This window comes from Eptatretus burgeri, chromosome 13, assembly GCF_056783735.1.
Source record: "Eptatretus burgeri isolate ZD-2024b chromosome 13, Ebu_testis_v1, whole genome shotgun sequence".
In the NCBI taxonomy this organism is placed as follows: domain Eukaryota; kingdom Metazoa; phylum Chordata; class Myxini; order Myxiniformes; family Myxinidae; genus Eptatretus; species Eptatretus burgeri.
The window spans coordinates 73,206,829-73,229,762 of record NC_140973.1 but is presented as its reverse complement, the minus strand read 5'-3'; the positions used below and the strand labels follow the sequence as shown (position 1 = coordinate 73,229,762).

At 42.2% G+C, this 22,934-nt stretch overlaps 2 protein-coding genes across 11 annotated transcripts in view; one reads left to right on the top strand and one right to left on the bottom strand.

Annotated features, from left to right (window-relative positions):
* Nucleotides 1–22,934, bottom strand: part of LOC147014765 (uncharacterized) — a 199,316-nt gene that overhangs the window by 80,583 nt on the left and 95,799 nt on the right. For 7 of the 9 annotated variants that reach the window (XR_015050900.1, XR_015050903.1, XR_015050902.1 and 4 more), the window contains one exon: nt 11,665–11,899. The exons of 1 other annotated variant lie outside the window; for it this stretch is intronic. Coding sequence is in view for 5 of the 8 variants with exons in the window: in XM_085853024.1 (XP_085709150.1) it covers nt 11,803–11,899 (97 nt within the window). In the remaining 3 variants the exon portion in view is untranslated. Of the gene's footprint in view, nt 1–7,369; nt 7,967–11,664; nt 11,900–22,934 lie in introns of those variants that run through there. One more of the 9 variants, XM_085853022.1, reaches the window with a different exon arrangement.
* LOC147014766 (prostacyclin receptor-like) overlaps nt 19,808–22,934 on the top strand; it is a 69,804-nt gene continuing 66,677 nt past the window's right edge. For both annotated transcript variants that reach the window (XM_085853017.1, XM_085853018.1), the window contains exon 1: nt 19,808–20,910. In XM_085853017.1, coding sequence (XP_085709143.1) covers nt 20,110–20,910 — 801 coding nt within the window. In that variant the 5' untranslated portion in view covers nt 19,808–20,109. The remainder of the gene's footprint in view (nt 20,911–22,934) is intronic.

Here is a 22,934-nt window from a genome sequence, read left to right as displayed (position 1 = left end):
AAACGACCACTCGGTGGAGCAGTAGAGTCGTCTCCTACCGAACACCCGGAATTTAGGTCGTGACTCTCGGACAACTCCGAAAGTCACGGGTCCCTTAGCGGACCGTGGACGCCAATAATTTGACTGCGTGGCGTAGGGTTAATTGTCTCTATCTCCAATATACCTAAAAAATAACCACGCAGTATAGCTACTGGGGAAACCACACCCTCGACGGGCTCTGTCGAAACGGGTCGCTCTAGCGACCTCGGTCCAGTGTGACCGAGCGAAATTACCAGAGTCCGTCGGACCCAATGACAACTTACCGGCCCAAACGGCCTCACTAATTCTCAATACGCACCGTGCTGGGTCAATGGGAGAAAGCACAGAAAACGAGCTGGAACATTTAACATGGGGGTTTATTTATTAACAATAATCGGGGAGGGGAGCACACAAACAGCAGAGTTATCCGACTAAAGCAGTGCAAATGATGTACGATGAAAAACACTTAATCAATACTACTTAAAGACGGGGCCCACGGACACACACACACACACACACACACACACACACACACACACACACACACACACACACACACACACACACACACACACACACACGGACCTCAATGGCCGAGGCCTTTATTTGCACCTGTCCACCTCGTGCGGTCTGGTCGAGCTTGTCCAGTGGCAGGACTCGAACCCGCCGCCAACAACGCAGCACCAGGAACCAGGAACGACGCCACGGACGCCAGCTCGCACGGGAATGGACCAGACGAGCACCCGCGGGTAGACGAGAATACTAACAGGCAAGACGAGGCTTCTTCTCCTTCTCCTCTTTCTTTACGACGGGGCGAACCTTCCTCGACGACGGCTTGCCACCTCTTCTCATCCTTCCCCTCCCCCGCGGGTAGAGGGAAAACGCTCTGAGGTACTCGCCTCCGGATTGGACGAGGGGTTGTCAGGCAACTCGTGGCCGCCGTTGATTGGACGAGCTCACGGTGGGCGGAGGGAACCTCACCCCTGTACGTGACACGCTGCACGTGGGTGATGGATGGCGATGGTGCGAAAACGAAGGATGAAGATTTAAAGATATTAAAAAAAACTGACTATAAAAGTAAATGACAAAAATTTGAAATTGGGTTTCTGAACTACAAAAGGTTATGTTGCAATAACCTCTATTGGGTTTTACATATGCTGAAGGAGGGAGGGGGTTGAAATGAAAAGGGAGTAAGAGAGAGAAACAAAGTAGGAGAGAAAAATCGATCATGAAGAAGTGATAAAAGGTGGGGAAGGGGGAAGAGAAGAGAAAGGAGGTTTGGAGGTGACAGCAGTAAAGGGAGAGCGGTTAAAGTGAGATTTATTACCCCTTTCGGCTCGATGGATCACATATCAAACCTACAGTCTTTTATGATCCAGTGCACAGCATGATTCATGATGATCTGATGCACGTGGGAATAACACACAAAATTCCCATTAGACAGAAGGATGGGATTCTGACTATAAATACATACTTATCGAAATAACTGAACTGCGGGGGCTGCTGTCTGTCTGTGTGCAAATGGCTTCCAGATTCGTAACAGTATCTCATCCGCTGAAAAATGTGAAATCTTATTTTTACAGGACATCGTTTTGTTTAACCTTTTGTGCGATCTCCTAATATAATCCACGACTGACTTCGACATCAATACATTTATATAACCAGAGTGGTGTCAAAGCCACCCAATGCTCGCCTGTTTATACATTTATCGTTTTTAAAAGACTCGTCTAATAATATTTTTTATAAAGCATTGCAGTGAAGTCTGATCCAAATAATTTGAAAGCAATATATGTATTTGTATATTGTAATCAGTAAAAAATAGATTTCCATTAGCGGAGATATTTTGACGTCATAACTTTTTTCTGGGAGGAATTTTCAAAATCGGAGATCGTTACTGTCTGCGCAGGGTATTTTTACATATATACGCCAAGTTTCAGGAAGTTTTGATGAAAACTGTAGTCTGTGAAACAAAAAAGTCTACAAGAACAACAACGTGATTCAGACTAAGAGATCCTCCACGAGGATCTAAAAATCGACCTCAACAAATACTTCTGTGATAAATACTGTGATTGGCCTTTCAGAGACATGACTCTATGATAAACCTTGTTCTCTTTTCTCATTGCTGGGTTTTGGATTAGTAACAAACAATAGACAAACTAGAGGAGTTGCATTATTTGTTTCCTTGAATTATGATTTTAAGATTCATTCTGAGTTAAATTGTATGACTCCTGCACTTGAATTGATTTTTTATTTAAATTGTGAATCCTGGTTTAAAAAAAAAGGAATTTTGATCCTTTTTTCATTTCTTTATAGCCCATCAGAGGCCTATAAATAAATATCAGAGGCCTGTTAGGGCCTCTGACAGGCCTAATAGGCCAATTTTATGCCATCAGAGTCTAACCAAGACGAATTCTTACCATAATTTCAAGTTCTTTAATCAAATTATATATTCATAGAAAAGCACTGTTTTTGTGATGGGTGATTTTTAATGTTGACTTACTTCAATGTAGACAAAACACCTTTTGTCAAGATTTATTAGATATAATATTGGCTACTTTATTTATTCCGATTATAGTTGGACCAACAAGAATAGCTGACCAATCAGCCACATTGATTGATAATATTTTGACTAAAGTTTCACCATTTCCTGAAGCAGGAATGGTCCTATCAGACATCACAGACCACTTTCCAATGTTTGCCCAAATTCCTGATTTAATGTGTCGCCCGAAACCTACTTCGAGAAAATCAGCTCGTAAGGTGACTTCCAAAAATATTCGTAGATTATAAGAAAATGTAAGTGTAATTAATTGCTGTGAAGTGTTAGTTATTCAAGATAGTAATAAATCTTTTGATAAGTTTTTGGAAATAATCATTCACATTTATCATGAAATCATCCCTTTGCAGACATTGAAATACTCCAATAAGAAGATTCCACGATGTTACAAGATGGATCACCAAATCCATATCGAAAGCAATAAATAGGAAAAATAATTTTTTTTGTTAATTATAAATCCAGTCCCGCTGAAAAAAAACCTGGATTAAATACACGAATTATAAAAATTTATCCTCAAGTCCTTTCAGAAATGTAAAAAGAGATTATTTCTGCAGGCAGATAAATGAGAATAAAAATTAAATTAATGGATCTTGGAAAATTATAAATGGCATTATGAATAAGAGTAAGGAAGATAATTCAGTGAGAGAATGTAAGATAGATAATGTTCATGTTGAGGATAAGAGTGTAATTGGTGAATATTTAAATGATTATATTGTGGATGTTGGACATAATTTAGCCAGGAGCATTACTGTTACAGATCGAGGTTTAATCAATTTTTTGAGTAATCTCAATGCTAATTCATTATTTCTTTTCTCAACGCATGCAGCAGAAATTATGGATATCGTTTTTCATTTTAAAAATAAAGAGTGCAAGTCATTATGGAATGATGACCAACCGGGACCAACAACCACAGGTGTTGTCAGAATCGAAAATCCGACAGCGCTCACTTACACTTCCTCACTCATCGGCGGTCTGTCGGCGACTGACAGCTTCTGCAGGTGGGAAAATATTCACGCATACGGATTAGGATCGCCTACATACGTGCACCAAACCACGCCTCCCTAGCTTCATTTGTTTACGCACGAAAAATTAAGGTTGGATACTTTTTGAACACACCTCGTATATTCGGGCCTCTGTGATTCATAATTTATATGATTGATTTAGAATAAATTCTCCATCGTTTTGATTTGCATTATACAAGGAACTACCAAGGGAATTGAACACAGGTGGAGGTCATTCAGCCCATCATGACTGCACGAACACCATACTAATTTATCAACACAAGATCCAAAGAAGAAAATGCAAAAAAAGTTTTTAATTAATGAAATGATTGATTTTTTTTTTTGGGGGGGGGTTTGTCGTTTTTTTTTTTTTTCTTCCCCTCAGGGGAGGGGGCATGGGTTTGGTTAAAAACACACATCAACCACACCACCCCCCTTGACAAGACCCACACCAACAGCACTCCGTACCCATGCACACAATCACCCATCGATGCTCAGACTACCTAAAGGTCCTGCCAACATCCCTATACCCCTCCATCTCCATAACTTCCAGGTACCTATGTAATTCCAATTTAAACTTATCTACTGTTTCTGTTGCCATGACCTTTCCAGGGAGGCCATGCCATGCATGAACTATTCCCTGGGTGATAGACCCCTGCCTTACTACCATTTTAACTCTCCTCTTTTTTACTCTCAGGTTATAGCCCCTGGTCCTATCACTGTCTACTCTGTTGAATAATTAATTCATCTGCACTTATTTTATCACTACCTTTCATTATCTTAAACATCTCTATCATATCTCCTCGTAACCACCTCCTTTCTCGTGTATAAAGCCCTGTCTCCTTCAGCCGCTCCTCATAGCTGAGTCGAGCTAGGCCCGGAATCAATCCACTAGCCCTGTGCTGAACCCTCTCCATGGCATCTATGTCCTTCTGGAACTGTGGTGACCAAAACTGCACACAATATTCTAGATGTGGCCCTCACTAAATTCCTATGTAATGTTGACACCACCTCTTTTGATATATAAATGATCCCCCTCCGAATACAACTTAAAACCAGATTTATTTTAACTGTAGCTGCCTGGCACTTCTGGTAAAACTGGTCCACCCCAAACCCACCTCCTTGGTGGGTCCACCCCAAACCCATCAGGAGACCAAAGCCTCCTGATGCCCTACCTGCTTACCTCCCATATCTATTACCACCCCCAGATCCTTCTCCTGTGTGACACGCTCCAAAATTACCCCTTGCATCCTGTAATCTCCATTTTCATTGTCCTTTTCCATCCCAAACACCTTACACTTGCTCAGGTTAAATTCCATCTGCCAATCTTTTGCCCAATCTATGCAAGTATCAATACTTTCCTCTATCTGATCACCACCCCCTCTGCTTTTCACTTTACCTCCAAGCTTTGTGTCATCTGTAAATTGGGAAAGCTTACTCTTTACCCCATTATCCAAATCATTGATGTAAATAATGAAGTCATGGTCCAAGTACTGATCCCTGATACCATGATACTTACATCCTCCCCCTGATACCCTGATACTTACATCCTCCCAGAAAGACATCCTCCCACTCACAGCCACTCTTTGCATCCTACTACTAAGCCAGTTTGCAATCCAATTGCAAACTGGTGAGGTATTATCCCCATGATTTTTGAAAAAAAACGGGGAGATATTGTAATTGGCTCCGTCTGTCTGTCCATCTGTCCGTCACACTATCCCCTCCTAAACGGTTATGCAAAAATTCACCAAATTTGGTAGTTATGATCACCACATGGCAAGAAGGTACGAGATCAGTATAAATTTGCCCCCGCCCAATGAAACTGGGTCAAAAGGTCAGATATCAAAAGAGTGACATTTGGAGTTGCAATGCAATTACAGGCACGTTTTTAAACATTTTTTTGAATGAAACGTTGTATCTGCAATCAACATTGGTGAACGCATGAAACGTGTAACGGTTTTTTGGATCTAACCCCTGGTTCGTGCCCCAGGGAGTGGAGATTTGAGTCATAGGGGTAAAGATGAGGGGGGGGGATATTTAACTCAAAATTTGATACTGGGTAAATCCTGGTGGAACTTTATGCCATCTTTCAACTTTGCTTTAGGTGGGAAGCGTCGGGATGATTTGCAATAGCTTGCCATTGACGTCGCTCTAGTTTTGTTTGCCGACGACTCAAATCTCGTTTTCTCATCCAGATCCACATATTATAGTTGAAATGGTAAATGTTCAACTGGAACATTCTTTTGATTGGATAACGGCTGATAAGCTCTCACTGAATTTCAATTAAACCAACTACATAATTTTTAGTGAAACAATTTCCATGCTGCCGGGCCGCATTTTTCGCTCATGTGAATCATAGTTCAGGTGAAGTATTAGCATTGCGCGGTCTTCTCAGGTGAGGTATTAGCAGTATGTAAACACTCGGATCTTCTTCTCCGAAACTACAAACACAATTTTGATGAAACGTTACCACAACCTTCATCACCCATGATGAACCAAAATTTATTCACGGCATTAAAAAAAAAATCAGGGTCTAAGTGTATTTACAGGGGGTCAAAGTGGGTCCAGGTTTGACCCTCCCCCCCCCTCATTAAATATGTATTTGCTTTCTTCTCCGAAACTACACACACAATTTTGATGAAACTTGACCACAACCTTCACCACCCATGATGCTAAAAAGAATAGTCCCATTTTAACCAAACTTCATGGAACTTCTGAGGACCAAAGCCTCCTGATGCCCTACAAATCCCATTTAAAAATTGCATATTAAGTAGGTCAATTTAAAAATCAAAGGTCATTTTGATTCTGGGATCGCTTCTTTTGACTTATTCTCAAAAAGTATTCACCCAATTTAGAAGTAATTTGGTCGGAATCATCACTACATGGTGCTTTCACAATTTGTTCAAACCATCGGCTAATTTACATATTTTGTGGGTCATCCATGCCTACCAGTGGTTCCCTGGTTCTACCAGGTGAGTCGTAGCCTGGTGTTGCCTTAGCGGTTAGGGTGGCAGTTTGGGATCCTAGGGTCTTGATTTTGAGTCCCATTTGCCACTGAATTGACACCAGGGGTTGACTTAGCCTGTCATCCTTCCGAGGTTGGCGAAATGAGCACCAGTATACTGGTAATAGGGGCACTGCATCAGCGGCATAGGTGCGCCACTAACCAATGATGCAACCAGCAGCCAAAAAGGCAGCACATGATGGGAACCAGGTGAGTGAAGAGGGTAGTGCCCTTATTTGTATGAACCAAACAGGTTTATGTAAAGTATAGAATGCCACATTTCTTGATGTTTTCATTGATGATAATTTGTTGTGGACAATCATGTGAATAATTTACGCAAGAAAATTTCTGGAATTGCTGGTATTATTAATAAATTATACATTTTTCCCCAAAACAATACTTCTTACTTTATATTCTCCTCTAATCTTGTCTCAGCTGAATTATTGTTTACTTACTTGGGGCAATTCTTTAAAGTTGCAGATAGATAAGATTTTATTGATTAAAATAAACGAGTTATGAGATTTATTTGTCATGTATGTTATTGATCTCATACAAACTCTTTATTTCTTGAAAAAAAATTTTTAAGATAAATTAATTATACTTATTTCATTTGGGAACCATTATGTTCCAGCAAGATAGAAAATGATCAACTAACTTTGTGCAATTATTTCATAATAATTATGAAGTCCATGGTTATTGTACAAGACAAACCAGTATGTTCCACCTTCCATAAGTAAGGACAAATTCTGCAAAGAAAACTACACTACGGTACAATTTTTACTCGACCCCAACATTGGATTTCATCAGATTGCAATCTTATATCAACTTGTGGCTTCCCTACATTTAAACGTAAGTTGGAATTATTATTGTTAGATATCTATAGAGTGGACTCATAAATATTTTATTCTCCTTGAGTGTTTGAAGCAGGATAGTTTCACCATGATTATTTAATTTCCGTCGGTATTCGCTGGACCCTCAAACCCTCTGCCCTCTCCCCACCAACATTTTTCCCTCCTTTTCTCTTTCATGTATTTTCTCTTACTCCTACATTCTAATTCTCTCTTTACAAATAGGTTTATGTAACTAATAGGGATATATCTATTACAAGCCGAGCTTTTAACATTGACTCCTCCACACTCATTCATATTATTATATACTCATTTGTCATTCTACTAATTTGTTTGCTTTGTGATTTTGTAGACTTTGTTTGTTCTTGTTGAGAATGGTTGTATTTTTATTATTGTGAAAAAATTAACTTGAGCAGCATCAGCTTTATTGAATGTTTCAAAACATCGTTTCAAAACTTGCACACCACAAACGGACCCTCCGTTGAGGCCGTAGTTTCGTGCTTCAAATCATCGTAGATTATCGAGGCATTCGCCATTACATCTGTGGAAGAGTGTGAATGACCAATGATTCGACTTTAACAAACTAACAGCATTAAGTGTTTGACATGGCCAGTCATCATTGTCGAGTTCTTCAGGATAATTGCTTTCTTAACAAAGCAACAACTAAAACTGCATGAGGTGTTTGCAGCTCCTCTGCTCTCCTCCACAGACTATTCAGTCCTCGTGGAGCACGACAGGGCAGCTGTATGACCATCTTGTCATTGTGAGTTGTGACCTATCAAAAGTTCTGCTAAATCAATTCAAAATGAAGTCACAAAAACTTAGAACTAAGTAAAACGCACTTGCATATAGTTTATAAAAAATTATTGTATACAATGTCTTCATTGTACAAATTAGAAGTACTGAGTTTGACAGGATGATTCAGAAGTAATGATCTAGTCTCTTAGTTTGGGTTTGATTCCCGACCAACTATAAACTGCAGGCAGAACGTTGATTCAAAAAGTGACGCCCTTTGGATGAACGTTAAGCTAGGGGTCCTGTCTGTTGGCTTTAGTTGGTGGACATTAAAGACCCCCACTGTATATTCGCAAAGGGTAGTGAGTGCATTATCATGGGGACCATGAACAAATTACAAATTCCTTCCCTAAGGAGCTGCAGTCGAACATCAGTCTTGGCCAGGCAGTTCATGAAAGACATCGATCAAAAAGATTCCTCGGCTCACCATACAAATAAGGTGGCAATATTTGGGCCATTATAAAAGTAGTAGTAGTAGTCTAATTGTAACTATGTACTTACAAGGTAGGTATGACACTTTTCTTAATAAATCTTCACTACAAGCCAAAAGCTGCATCTCAACAGTAAATTAGTTGGGGCATGGTAAAACCATCTGTCTTTTTTGATTCCCTGTTTGAGTCACTTTTACATTGTTTCTCTGGACCACAACCTGGTTTTGAAAACTGTGCTGCCCCTGATAATGCATCTCTATGTAATTTTACAATCCCAGTTTGGGCTGTTAAAGCAAGCTCACCCAGATCTAATCCTGACCCTTTCTAAAAGTGTGTGAAGACCAACCAGATTCAGATGAAGGCCAACCAATCGGGTGATGAGTGTGCGTTTACATTATAAGTTAAACAGAAAGGAAAGACGACATTGTATGGCCTGTGATAATCCCATAATTTTTCTTCGGCACTTTTTAAGAGCATTGATTAGGCAAAAGAGAAGAGAAAGAGGTTGCAAAAGATTAAGAAAATGCGATGTGAGCTTATCGCGAGGAGCCAACACCCATTCAGGGTCTGAAATCACTCAAAGATGTCGCATTTTTCTCAGACCGGAAAGCCCATTTCACAGGATGGACTTGATCATCAATCTCGGGTGGTTAGTCGAGCCCTCAAGATGTGCAGAGAAAGAACCACCTACAATCTACATCCAACAAAAACATCCACTGAATGAAAATACAAGGTTTTCATTTGAATGGATGACCATATCCAGGCTTTGGGAGAACCTGGATCTGGGAAGCAAGGTTTTCAACCCAGGTTTAGTGATGTTTGGAACTCATTGATTATTGAAATATTATATTATTATATTAATATAATGATGTAATATTATATTATTATTGTGAAATATTTTTATATTATAAAGGATTACACTGATTATTATGCTGTGAGGATGTGAAGATCGACAAAGACATTATAGTTTGTGGGGTAGACCAATCACGATGTCTGCCTTTTCATATGGTATCCACAAGACTTGGTCAAAAGGTGTCAGAGTCATTTTATTATTTAAAGTTCCTTTTTCCATGGTCAGCCATTGGAAGAGGTTCAGTCTCTTCAACTTCTCAGACTCATCATTAGCCATGACCTATTGACCTTTTCGGGGATGACTGCAAAACAAAGCTGGTCTCCAAAGCCAGCTGCAGACTGAGTATCCTTCATCAATTCAAGTCTTTCCTTGGAAAAATCAGAGATAGTCACAGTCTATAAGGCCTTTGTCCATAGATCAATGGTGTACACTCCCTTCGAGTCTCTTGCTTCACTACGGACTGGTGCACAGGTATCACATCTGTCTCTCCTGGATTATGTGGAATCTAAAACTCTCAATATTATTGCAATCTCCCATGATGTGGCCAAAGCACACGGTCTATTCAGGCAGGTCGGTGGTCTCTATTTTCTATCCCCTATTCTCCAACATTGCTCCCTCTGCTACCTCAATCCTCCGACCCTTCCCAGCAACTCCTGGATGCACACATTATTCCAGTAACCCTCTCCAGGTTAAATTTCCAAAATCTAGGCTGACTGCACACGTCAACTCCGATGTTCTTCGCTTCTCTCATCCATAGAACCGCCTGCCATTGGCTATTCTTTCCCACGCTTCTCTCCAGGGCCTCAAGCAGGTAGTGCACAGTCACCTTGCATCACACCCATCCTGACCCATGATCTTTATTACCTCCATTGAACCATATAACTCAACCCTCTTACTTGCTTATCTCTCTCTCTCTCTCTCACACACACACACACACACACACACACACACACACACACACACACACACACACACACACACACACACACACTCTCTCTCTCTCTCTCTCTCTCTCTCTCTCTCTCTCTCTCTCTCTCTCTCTCTCTCTCTCTCTCTCTCTCTCTCTCTCTCTCTCTCTCTCTCTCTCTCTCTCTCTCTCTCTTTCTTCTTCATTGATTCCCTTGGCAGTTGTGCCCAATCATGTTCTTCTGAGAGCCCCGCTCTTGTATAGAGAAAAAGAGGTAAATCCTAAATGCATGCTTTTAATCCAAGTTTCTGAAACGACTGGAGCCATTTTTGGGAACACTCCCTCTGAGTCTCTCGCTCGACTGCCATGTCATTGTTAAATTATTGTCAACACATCATTGAAGTGCCATCCTTCGGCCTTTCAGATGGAATGAGTATCATGGAGTAAGGTCTGGTAAGTCAGATGAGTGCTTGAACATTGGAAATGTATGCTTATGTCGAAACTGGTGCACAGACACCGACTGCAGTGCGTGCCAGAGCATTGTCGTGTTGTTTTATCCACTGTTTAGATTGGACATTTGAAATCGATGATCAGACAGACATTTGAAATTGATGATCAGACATAGACATTTGAAATTGTTGTTCAGATATTGACATTTGAAATTGATGTTCAGACGCACTTGAAGTCGAAAATGAGTCGACATTTGAAGTCGAAAAATCAGAGGATTTTATATACGCACTGTTTTAAGTCTCTTAATATAGTGCAAAAAACGAAAAAATAAGTTGTACGTCTTTTGAAACAGACAACTGAAAATCACTCTTACTTTGTTTGACGTCGTGTATCCGTTATTCTGATACCTGTTGAACACTTGAAGAGGTCATGATGAAGCTCGCAACACACAATAAACATCTCTCATGATAGCAAAGTGGCATTAACTGATGGCATCTTATGCTTTATTGGTGTGTTAGTCATACCAACGAAATTTGCCTGCTAATTGGCATGCATATTGTCTGACAACTTGACAATTTTTCTTTTAATGACGTTAACGAGGGGGGGGGGAAGCAAAGGTTTGCGCTCTCATAGGGTCTTTCATAGGGTCTTATGCACTCCGAGATTGTGATGGATCGATGTCGGTGCGAACCTCATGTTCATTATGTGTTTGCATGGTTTTAGATATTTAAAATTCAAGGTGGTGCTATGTTTTCAATGAATTATATTGCTCATGAAAATCGGTGCAGAGTTAGTGCACTTACCTTTGAGCGAGCTCTCTATAGTCTGGGTTCGATTCCCAACTCGATTATAAATTGTCGCAGTCGTGCTTCGCAGCCAACCAAGAACGGCCAATGGCAGAACATTTCTCAAAGTTGTATTCTCAAAATCATCATGTAGCATTAATAATCATTTGGTCTCTGTAAACCAGGCAACACTGCTCTCTCGTGTGGGGATGCCATTTGCAGTAAATCTGATGTCATGCGTTGCTGGCGACACCTGTAAATGGGGAAAAAGTAAATAAAACCTTGAGAATTGCTCTTTCACATGCATCACACCGCATCCTAGTATCCCATTTCATTCATTTTAAGCTCACCTGGACTTTATTCCGGTGAGATTATGTGATCGAGCAGTGTCCCCAGGTAAGTCTGTAAACACTTTACTCATTATCGCTTTAACTAAACACACAATTTTGATGAAACTTGGCCAAAAGCTTCATACCTGAAGCCTAACGAAAGTGTATTGACCACATCAAAATCTGAGCTAATTAACGGGTTGAAACAGGCATAAAACGCAAAAAAAAAATCCTGACCCAACCTACAGGAAGTGTTGCATCACTGGCACAGCCATGCTCAGCCAAAAACATTACCTGTAACCTTTAAAAACATGACCGGTAAACATGTATAGCAGTAACCAGCAACGAGAGGGCTTCCATTCAACCAAACACGTGACCAGATTCTGCAAATGAACAAAATGTTGATATACTATGACGTCATTCACTGTTGCTCCAGATTCAGGAGGTGAGCTTCAACACCCGTGGTTTTATTACCATTTGAATTTGGAACGATAATTTGTGGACACCTTATGGCCGATACTATGCAAACGTTCTTCTGATTATCAATGTGACCACAATGGCCGAGTTTGAATTTTTTTTGAAGGGGTCTGACTTGGAACCTCCTTATCATTACTCATCAATAAACAGCTATCTCGGTGTTCTCGTGTATTTTGTGTCACTGACAATCTCCTGGAATAACGTCTTCACCACGTTTGGTTAAAAAAAAAAGAAAAAAAGAAAACAACCCGCTTTCCATTTCCACCGACCTGTTTTCATCACCTCCAACTTGCCACAGATGCTTGGGGCTATGAAGTTTATAAAGGACTGAACAAGTGGGTACAGAGTTTATAAAGGACTGTACATTTGTGTATAGAGTTTAAAAGGACTGTACACATGGCTATATGATTTATAAAGGACTGTACAAGTGGGTACAGAGTTTATAAAGGACTGTACACATGGGTATAGAGTTTATAAAGGACTGAACAAGTGGGTATAGAGTTTATAAAGGACTGTACACATGGCAATAGAGTTTATAAAGGACAATACATGTGGGTATAGAGTTTATTAAGGACTGTACATGTGGGTATAGAGTATATAAAGGACTGTACACATGGCTATATGATATATAAAGGACTGTACACGTGTTCACCAATCTCCCCGTCAAACTCATCTGCACACCAATCTACTCCTTCAGTTCACCCATCCTCCTCCTATCCACCCTCTTCACTCCCGCAATCCTCTACCCAGTTGTTCTCACAAATCTGCAGCCTCTGTCGTTGTCTCTCTATCAGTGCCACAGTCTCCAGACTGTAAAGGTAAGCCGGCATTACACACGACATCAGAACCTTTCCTTTTAAATTTTCTTGTTATCTTTCTGTCCCTCATTACTCCCTCAACCCTTCTCCATGCATTCGCACCCACCTGACTATCCTCCTCCACTCCTCTGCCTTGTACTTACCATCCCAGGTCATGGTTCCTCCCAGATGCTCAAACCTATTTCCCTGTCTGATCTCCTTCCCATCTTACCAGATGTTCATTCACATATGGTATGTTAAAAATTTACCAAAACTTTGATGGGCCATTTACTTATTGATAATAATCAAGGAAGGGAATGTTTTGGGATAGTGCGCTTTTATTAATTACTAGACGACCCGTGAACCCGTTGGGTTCCAGTTGTGACAGCGGTTGATGAAAAAAAAATCATTTAAAAAAGAAAAAGAAAAAAAGATAGCTCCAGCGAAATATACCGCTGAGGTTATTTGCATTGATCAAATTCTCCCGAAGAGTACTTGACTGAATCGGGAATTGATTTTTTAATATTTTTTTTTGTTGCCCGATTTGAACGAAACTTGATACTGCACACCGCAGGTGAATGGTGAGTAAGGTGGCCCAAAATTTTTGGTGCTATCGTGTACCATTTTGGCTGTATTTCGGGAACATACATACACACATGCAAAATGAGAGTTTTAGTAATATATAGATGATAATTGATGGATATTATTAAAAAATATCTTTTTTGGTCCCAACCAAAGAGAATCTTCATTTCTATAAAGTACATAGCAGATAGGATAACCACTTCAAGTTCTCCGATTCATCACCTTCCCTGCGAAGCAAACGAAGGACAGTCTGCTGAGTGTACAAAGTTCGCGCAACGGCAGGTCAAAACAAATGTTAAACCATGCAAAAATTAAATATTAATAAACATGGTAGTTGCAAGCTGTCGACAAAGAAACACAAGCAGAAAATAGAGTTTATATATGACTGTACACATGGCTTATTGATTTATAAAGGACTGTACACGTGGGTATAGAGTTTACAAAGGACTGCACACACAGCTATAGTTTATAAGGGACTGCACACACAGTTATAGAGTTTATAAAGAACTGCACACACGGCTATAGTATACTGTATTTTGTATATTATATGCAGTATTTTGGAGACAGACAATATTTCATGAGTGCTTCTTTGTTTAAAAAGAGGAGTGTAAACACAACTGAAGTACGTGCACTCAAGTATAAATACAACGTTGTAACTGCCTATTGTTGTTTGTTTTTTATATATCAGATTGAGGCTCATTGAAGGTTGAGGTGACAGAGGGTGGAAAGATTATGAACTAACAGTGGGGCGGGAAAGCCACAGTTGGACAAGATAAGCAAAGAAAGAACTAGAATGACACTCGGTAGGGTGCATACCTCCACCAGGCTGAACCGTTTACATTTTGTAGCCCACTCATAGGCCAGACCTGGATCCGGACATGAAGCAAATGCCAATTGGCTTGTTCGTGTCACCTGGCCAACTCATCCACCATGTTTTGTCATAACCGGTCACTGCAGTAAGGCCAAAAAAAAAAAAGTTGCATTGGCGTAACGGGTCACTGAAAAATAGGGTAGGTCGGTCGGGATCTTTTTTTTATTTTTTTTTTTTTTTTTTTCCTAATAAATCCCTCCCAAAATCTCCCCCGGCTCGAGTACCACCCTTTTTGTCGGCGGGTTCTGTCCGAAACACTTTCGGGTTTTTGCGATCGCGATCGCAATCAACAAGATACTTGAAATCGATAGCAAAAAAACAAAAAAAAAACGTAGGGTCGGCGGAATTTTTAGGGTCGGGCGGGTTACGCCAATGCAACATTTTTTTTTCTTTTGGCCTAACTGTTTGAAATATCGTGCTATATTTCGTGTTTGGTTCTCTCTCTCAATTGTGAAGAAACACAAAAAATAGAACGACACTCAGTTAAGCGCATGCCCCCCCCCCCCACACCAGGCTGAAGAGTGTATGTTTTGAATCCCAATGATATTCTGGATCTGCATCCAGACCTCAACCAAAATCTCATCAGCTTGTTCGTGTCACCTACCCAACTCACTGTAGGGAAGGTGTTCTTTTCTTTGAAGGCTTCACTTTGTTTTCTGTAAACAGAGATGGTGTGCTTTACCAAAAAGCTCTAATTTGGTCTCATCTGTCCACAGGACATTCTCCCAGAACGATTTTGCCTTATTCAGGTGTGTTTTTTGGCAAACTCCAGTCAGGCTTTCTTCGGGCATCTCCTCTCCCTCTTCCCTCCCCTCCCCTCCCCTCCTCTCTCTCTGAGTCCTCCTGGGTCTCCTACCACTTTAATTGAGTTTGTGATGGATGGTGTGAGTTGAAAATGTCGTGCTTTGTGTCTGAAGGTCGGATTGAATCTGTTTGGCAGTTCATCAAGGTGCTTTCTCCACCATTTGAACAATCCTTCACTGCAATCTTCGATTAAGTTTTCTCTTGTGGCCACGTCCAGGGAGGTTGGCTCCAGTGCCATGGGCCTTAAACTTCCTGATAACATTGTGCACGGTGGATACAGGAACATCAAGGTCTCTGGAGATGGACTTGTAGTTTTGAGATTGTTCATGCTTGGCTACAATCTTGTGCCTGACCTCCTCAGGCAATTCTCAAGTTTTCTTTCTTTTCTCCATGCTCATTGTGGAACACAGTGACACAAAACAGCAGAATGACTTTTTCTCTATTCAAACTGGTTGAATGGTTGATTTTTATATTGCAGGCACCTGCAACTCACCACAGGTGAATTCAATTCCAAGGGAAAGGAGAATCACCTGCTTGAAATCTAATTATTTCTCACAACTTCTAAAAGGTGCCAATAATATTGTCTGGGCTATTTTAGGATTTCTGTGTGGAATAAGATAAGATTTCGTAATTGTTTCAGCTTTTTTTGTTTTGTTCCACTGCAAACCAAAGAAATACATTTGTGGACACCAAAATATTTTTTATTTCAACAATTTCCTGAAAGAAATGGTGCATGATTTGAAAAAAAGTGTAAGGGAGAGAGAGAGTGAGAGTGTGAGAGTGTGAGAGTGTGAGAGTGTGAGAGTGTGAGAGTGTGAGAGTGTGAGAGTGTGAGAGTGTGAGAGTGTGAGAGTGTGAGAGTGTGAGAGTGTGAGAGTGTGAGAGTGTGAGAGTGTGAGAGTGTGAGAGTGTGAGAGTGTGAGAGTGTGAGAGTGTGAGAGTGTGAGAGAGTGAGAGAGTGAGAGTGTGAGAGTGTGAGAGTGTGAGAGAGTGAGAGAGTGAGAGAGTGAGAGAGTGAGAGAGTGAGAGAGTGAGAGTGTGAGAGAGTGAGAGAGTGAGAGAGTGAGAGAGTGAGAGAGTGTGAGAGTGTGAGAATGTGAGAGAGTGAGAGAGAGAGAGAGAGAGAGAGAGAGAGAGAGAGAGAGAGAGAGAGAGAGAGAGAGAGAGAGAGAGAGAGAGAGATACATAGAGGGGCATCGAGAGAGACATAGACAGCGAGGCGAGGGGTTCTCGACTTGCGTTTGGTAGTGGGACTTGTGGAGAAAAGGAGTAGTATGGGATTGAATGAAATGGAGTACATGAAAACAGCACATTGAGACTGCCCAGAGATGTCCATGGTTGGTGCAGAGGGGAGGGGGTTTGGGAGGAGATAAGCGTGAGGGGAGGGAGAAGGCAGCAGGATGGGAAGGGAAGGGACGGTAAGGCAGTGTGAGGGGAAGGGAAGGCGGTGTGAGGAGAAGGGAAGGCGGTGTGAGGAGAAGGGAATGGAACATGAGGGGATATTGTTTTTGGCTCCATCTATCAATGGTGAAGAATTACTTTAAAATTTTTAGTATCCAGATCTAGATTCTGATCTTCACCAAAATCTGAACAATTCATCCTTGTCAGACACAGGTGAAAACATAACCTCTGTCCACCTTCCGTGGTGAAGGTAATGACCAGGAAAGAAGAGTGAAGGAAACACTGCAACCAGCAAGTAATGGGGTTGGAGAGGTAGGGTTCATGGGGGTAGAAAGATCACGGGTTGGGATGGGGAATGACATGACTGTGTGGTGCACTTCTCTCATTCTTCACATCAATCCACATGCTTCTGATCTTTATGTCTCCACACACTGATATCATTCCCTCTATAAAACTCGTCAAATTTCCTTTAAATTGCTCCAAACGATTCTTGCTGGTAGATTAATATTCAACAAAACCAAACTCTGTCTATGGCTCTCTCTATGTCCCTCTCCCTCTCCTCCCTCTGTCTGTCTATCTCCGTCTCTCTTTCTCTGTGTCTGTCTGTCTCTCGGTATCTCTCTCTCTCGCTCTGACACACAGAGACACACACACACACACACACACACACACACACACACACACACACACACACACACACACACACACACACACACACACACACACACACACACCCCTAACTCATCGTGCTTCAAGTTCACTTTTCCTTTGTTCTTCAAGCTTTACCTCTGTCGTCCTATTTCCGAACACCGTATTTAAACTGAACTTGCATTTACTCAATCAGTCTCCTTTGCTATCCCCAGTACTGTATTGTCTACACATAATTTCATTTTTTCTCAAACGTTCCCCTTTTATAATCTTACCTCATGTGTATCACAGTACAAGTCTTTCCAGCACTGGAGACCAACATCAGGCCCATCAACGCCTGCACTATTATTAGCAACCTATGCTTGTTAGTCCGTTCTCGATCCTTTTTAAATGTTGAGAGTCAAGCAAGGAAGCAGCATGTTCCATTTTTGAATTATTTGGTAAGATTAGACTGGGATTCTAACCTAGCCGAATTCCCAGACTCAGAGCGGATGCTCCAATGTCTAAACCATCACATCACCGAGACTGCTTCATGACCACTCATCTTATCCACTACCTATTTATCTTACCTTTAGGCTTTATCCTTATGGTACGTGCTGCTTCATTGCTTGATGCTCAGCATTTGAAAGGATAGCCAATGGACAAACAACACTGCAAAGGCAATGGCAAACCACCCAGTATAACCCTTGGCATGAAACTGCTTTGGCAGCACCAACACTCTGTAAATAGTATGGTACATCAAATAAATAAATAAATCTCACCATCCCTCACTCTCCTCCACCCCCTCTCCCCGTCGCCAGGTTCAGACCAAGATCCGAGCCCACTTTCGTGATCCGTTACACTTGGTCTTCACTTCGGAACCTTACTCGGACTCTGTGTCTATGGCACTTGTGACCCACATTTCACAGGTTTGACCCGTCTTTGCATCGTCAAAATCCATATTGGATGGAAAGTATGATCAATTTCTAAAACGCAATGTTTCGCTTCCATTCCACTCGCAAGGATTAACACGGACTGATGGACATGTAGTGATCTGCAAGGTAACACTGTATTAAATTGGCCTGTGTGATGTCATGATGTTTCCCTCACCAAAAGGCCATCACACAGCATCACTTCACTTCTGATCACGTCTAATAAATAAATAAACAAACAAGAAAGACGTCACGCAGAGCATGATTCTAGATCCATAAAACAAATTTGACCTTAAAAATAATTGGTCATTCAATTAAATGACAAAATATGCAAATCCTCTTCAAATTTCAAGTCAACCGAATGAAAAGTGAAAATTTTAGAAATTTGGCCTATGTTGACCTTTTGGCCTATGTTGACCTTTTGGTCTATGTTGACCTCAGAAATACTTGCTAGTTGAATTCAGTGACCTGATGTGAAAATTTTTTTCAAATTTCAAGTCGATCGGATGAAAATTGACTATTTTGGAAATCTCACCTAAGATGTTGACCTTTTGGTCGAAGTTGTCCTGAAAAATAATTTTTGCTTGAATTCAATGACTTGAAACACGTCATCTTTCAAATTTCAAGTCGATCGGACGAAAATTGAGGATTTTAGAAATCAGATAAAGTTGTTGATCTTTGGCTGATGTCTACCTTTTGACCTCAAACACAATCGGCTTCTTGCTTATGACGAACTCTACCGGGTGGTGAAGTTTCATGAGCATCGGTTTAAAATTGTGACCTGTAGACGATTGACATACAAACAAACAGACAGACAAGCCGGTAGGCGACATGGGTGGTCGCTATATAATTGCATACTAGTCAAACAGTTTTTGACGGATCAGGCTGAAAATTTTTGACAAAGAGGTTGATTATAGTGCGCATAAAAGTGGGTAAGCCGATTTTTGATTTTCGAAAAAAATATAAATAAAAATATTTTTCGGATTTTTTCAAAAATTTTAGTCCCGTTGCTCGGCAACGGTGGCGTCCATAGCAACGGTGATCAAAAGTATACAACTAGATCCTAGTATGAACCTACCAGTCAAGTTTCATCAAAATCGGTTGACTCCTCTGGCCTCCAGAGCCGTCCGTTACATACATACAGACGGAAAACCTGAGAATGACGGTAGTCCAGCGACCACCCAATATACAGACAGGCAGACAGAATCACAAACCAGACCAACCAACATAAACTCGCTTTTGATTCCTCCCAACCCGTTTTTCATCTCTTCAAACTTACCACGTCCGAATCTGATTCGACCGACAGGGACAGTAAAGGTGTGAGGTGGGGTGTGTGGGGGTGTGGGTTCCCAGACGGCTCTAAAAGACGTTCATGGACATCTCCGCAGTGATCACATCTCCAACCTCCACAGGTTTCATGAGGTTCTCGTCCCCGAAAAGTTCATGGAAATCTCTTCTGCTCTTTTATACATCTCGTCCTGATGTTCATTGTAATGTAACCCCCCCCCCCCCTGATATTCTCCCTCTCGTTCTGCCTCTCTGACAGTGAAATCATTCATTGCGAGTCTTTGGAAACCCACGGTCAGTCTCTCTCAGACTTTCTTTACTCTCCTTCTTCCCTACATCCGCCCCAAGTGGGTCGAATGGCGCGTTTCGACCAGAACAGCACGTTTGTAGACCCCGCGTATGGACCCACGTGCAGCGCCATCATTTTCTCGGTCGGCGTGGCGGGAAACCTGATCGCTCTGTGGTTGCTCCTGTCCACCCACAAGACCAACAAGTGTTCCCCCTTCTACACGCTGGTCCTCGGTCTCACGGTCACCGACCTCCTGGGATCGTCTCTCACGGGACCGGTGGCTCTCACGGCATACGCGTACAACTCGACAGTTGTTAGTTTCGGCGGTGCGGGTCTCTGCAGCTATCTGTCGTTCATGCTGCTCTTCTTCGGACTCGCCACGCTCGCCATCCTGTGCGCCATGGCCCTGGAGCGCTACCTGTCCATCTGCCATCCGTACCGCTACGAGAACGTGTCCCGGCGCGTGTCCATGCGCACTGTCATCGCTTCCATCTACGTGCTTTCGCTCGCCGTGTGCGCCTTACCCCTGGGGGGGTTCGGAGCCGTGCGCATGTACGAACCGGGCACCTGGTGCTACGTGGACATGAAGGCTCACGATCCACTCGACACGGTGTACCCGGTGGCTTACGCGGCCATCTCGACGGTGTTTTGTCTCACCATCATTTTGTGCAACCTGTCCGTCATGGTCTCCCTGCTGCAGATGCTTCGCCGGAGACGCACCCGGAGCTTATTCCGGCCGCGTGGGAACGACGACTCGTGGTCCGGCGCTCAGCGCTGCGGGCACGTCCCGCACGAAGAGGAGTTAAACACCATAGCCGTGCTGGCGTGCATCACCCTACTGTCTCTAACATGCACGATTCCGCTCACGGTGAGTGCATCCCATGCCTGTAATCGTTTCATATACCTCTGCGAGCTGTGATGTTTGAACGTGAAGTTTTGTATAAAAAAAAAATTTCCACAAACCTCCCCGAACATCCTTAAAACTTTCGTAAAGCTTGAACGGCACTCGGTGGGGCACACACACCTCTCCGCCAGGCTGAACAGTTCACGTCTTGTATCCACCGATAGGCAGGATCTGGATTTGGACCTGAAGCAAAGTCGAATCTGCTTGTTCTTGTCACCTACACACTCATCCACCAAGTTTCATCCGAATCCGTGCAAAACCTTTTCAGATATCGTGCTCTTTATACATCGTGACTGACACCATCTCTCAATGGTGAAGAATCATTTTTTTATAAAATAATTTAAAAGTTCCCGTATCCAGATCCGGATCTTCACCGAAATCGAATCAATTCGTCCTCGTCACACACTCAAACTGTCGCACCAAGATTCGTCCGAATCCGTACACTGTTTGACATATCATGCCATGTATGATTTTCGCACCAATCACTCAATGGTGAAGAGTCTCTTTAAAGGAAAAAAAATTCGGATCTGCATCCAACTACGAATCTTCACCGAAATCGAATCAATTCGTCCTCGTCACACACTCAAACTGTCGCACAAAGATCCGTCCGAATCCGTCAATAGCCTTTTGAGATATCCTGTTCACAGACAGAGAGAGACAAACGGACAGCGGTGGAAACATAACCTCCGTCCACCTTCGGTGGCAGAGGTAATAATAATGGTGTGTGTGTGTGTGTGTGTGTGTGTGTGTGTGTGTGTGTGTGTGTGTGTGTGTGTGTGTGTGTGTGTGTATGTGTGTGTGTGTGTGTGTGCGTGCGTGTGTTGTTATGTCTGACTTCCTTCTTGGGACTATGGTGCAGTGATTGGTCTTCATTTTGATTCCACAACCTTCTTCGGGACTTGTGTAAAGTTTCCTCGAACTTTCATGAAGTTATGTCAAGTTGTCTTTTGGGGATTTCTTTCACTTCCATTAGGTTCTGCACGTTGGTTTATTAAATTCTCTCAATCACACTTTTCTATATTATTAGTAAATACAACCCGTCGCTTCGCTGACGGTAATGTTAAATGGGAGAGTAATATTAGGGGGTGGGGGGTAAGAAGGAGGGGAGGGGGGGGAGGGGGGGGAAGGAAAGAGGAGGGGGGGGAGGGAGACGACAGAGGGAAGGGGAAGGGGAAGGGGAGGAAGTAGGTAAGAGGGGTGGGGGAGCTAGCAGGGGTGCGGAAGGGGGTAGAGCGAGGAAGGGGGATGCGGAGAGCAACGCCTCACCAAACGTCATGATACACTCCAGGAGGAGGGGGGTGGGAGCGAGAAGGAGGGGTGGGGAAGGAGGAAGGGGTTTGGGAGAAGTTAAGTGTGAGAGGAGCGGTTCGTGACTTGTGTTTGGTCATGGGACCAGGCCCGTAGCCAGGGCTCAGTATTAAGGGGGGCATATGAACTGGATGAGGGGGGGCACAATTATTATATTTAATCTTTTGATAACCCGGTGTACTATTGCATTCATGCAGCATTGACACATCTATACTGAGGTTGCTGTCGCAAACTAACAAAATTGATCTCAGCTGGATTTAATCTGTTCCGATGTTTTTGGCCTAAAATTATTCGAATGCAGGAGAGCTGCAACAAACTGGCACATTCACAATGCAAATATTCAATGATTAAACAATTGCCACCAATTCAGGTGCACTTATACAAGGTGTTGTGAAGAATTGGCATTACAAAATTAATATACCAGAGATACGATGACTAAACGGGGGAGGTTGGCACCAGAATCAGTGCACTTTTAAATAAGATACAGTAGGCTATGACCTGCGATCATCACGTTAAACTATCAGCAGCAAATACGACCAGCCTGAAGATACCACAAGGTCCACATTTAAAGCAGTCAATTACACAGAGGTAAGGTTATGCACAAAGCACTAGATATGGGATATGAAAAGCACCAAACACAACATTTAACTTAAACATCAGAAGTACAAAGCAGCCGACCA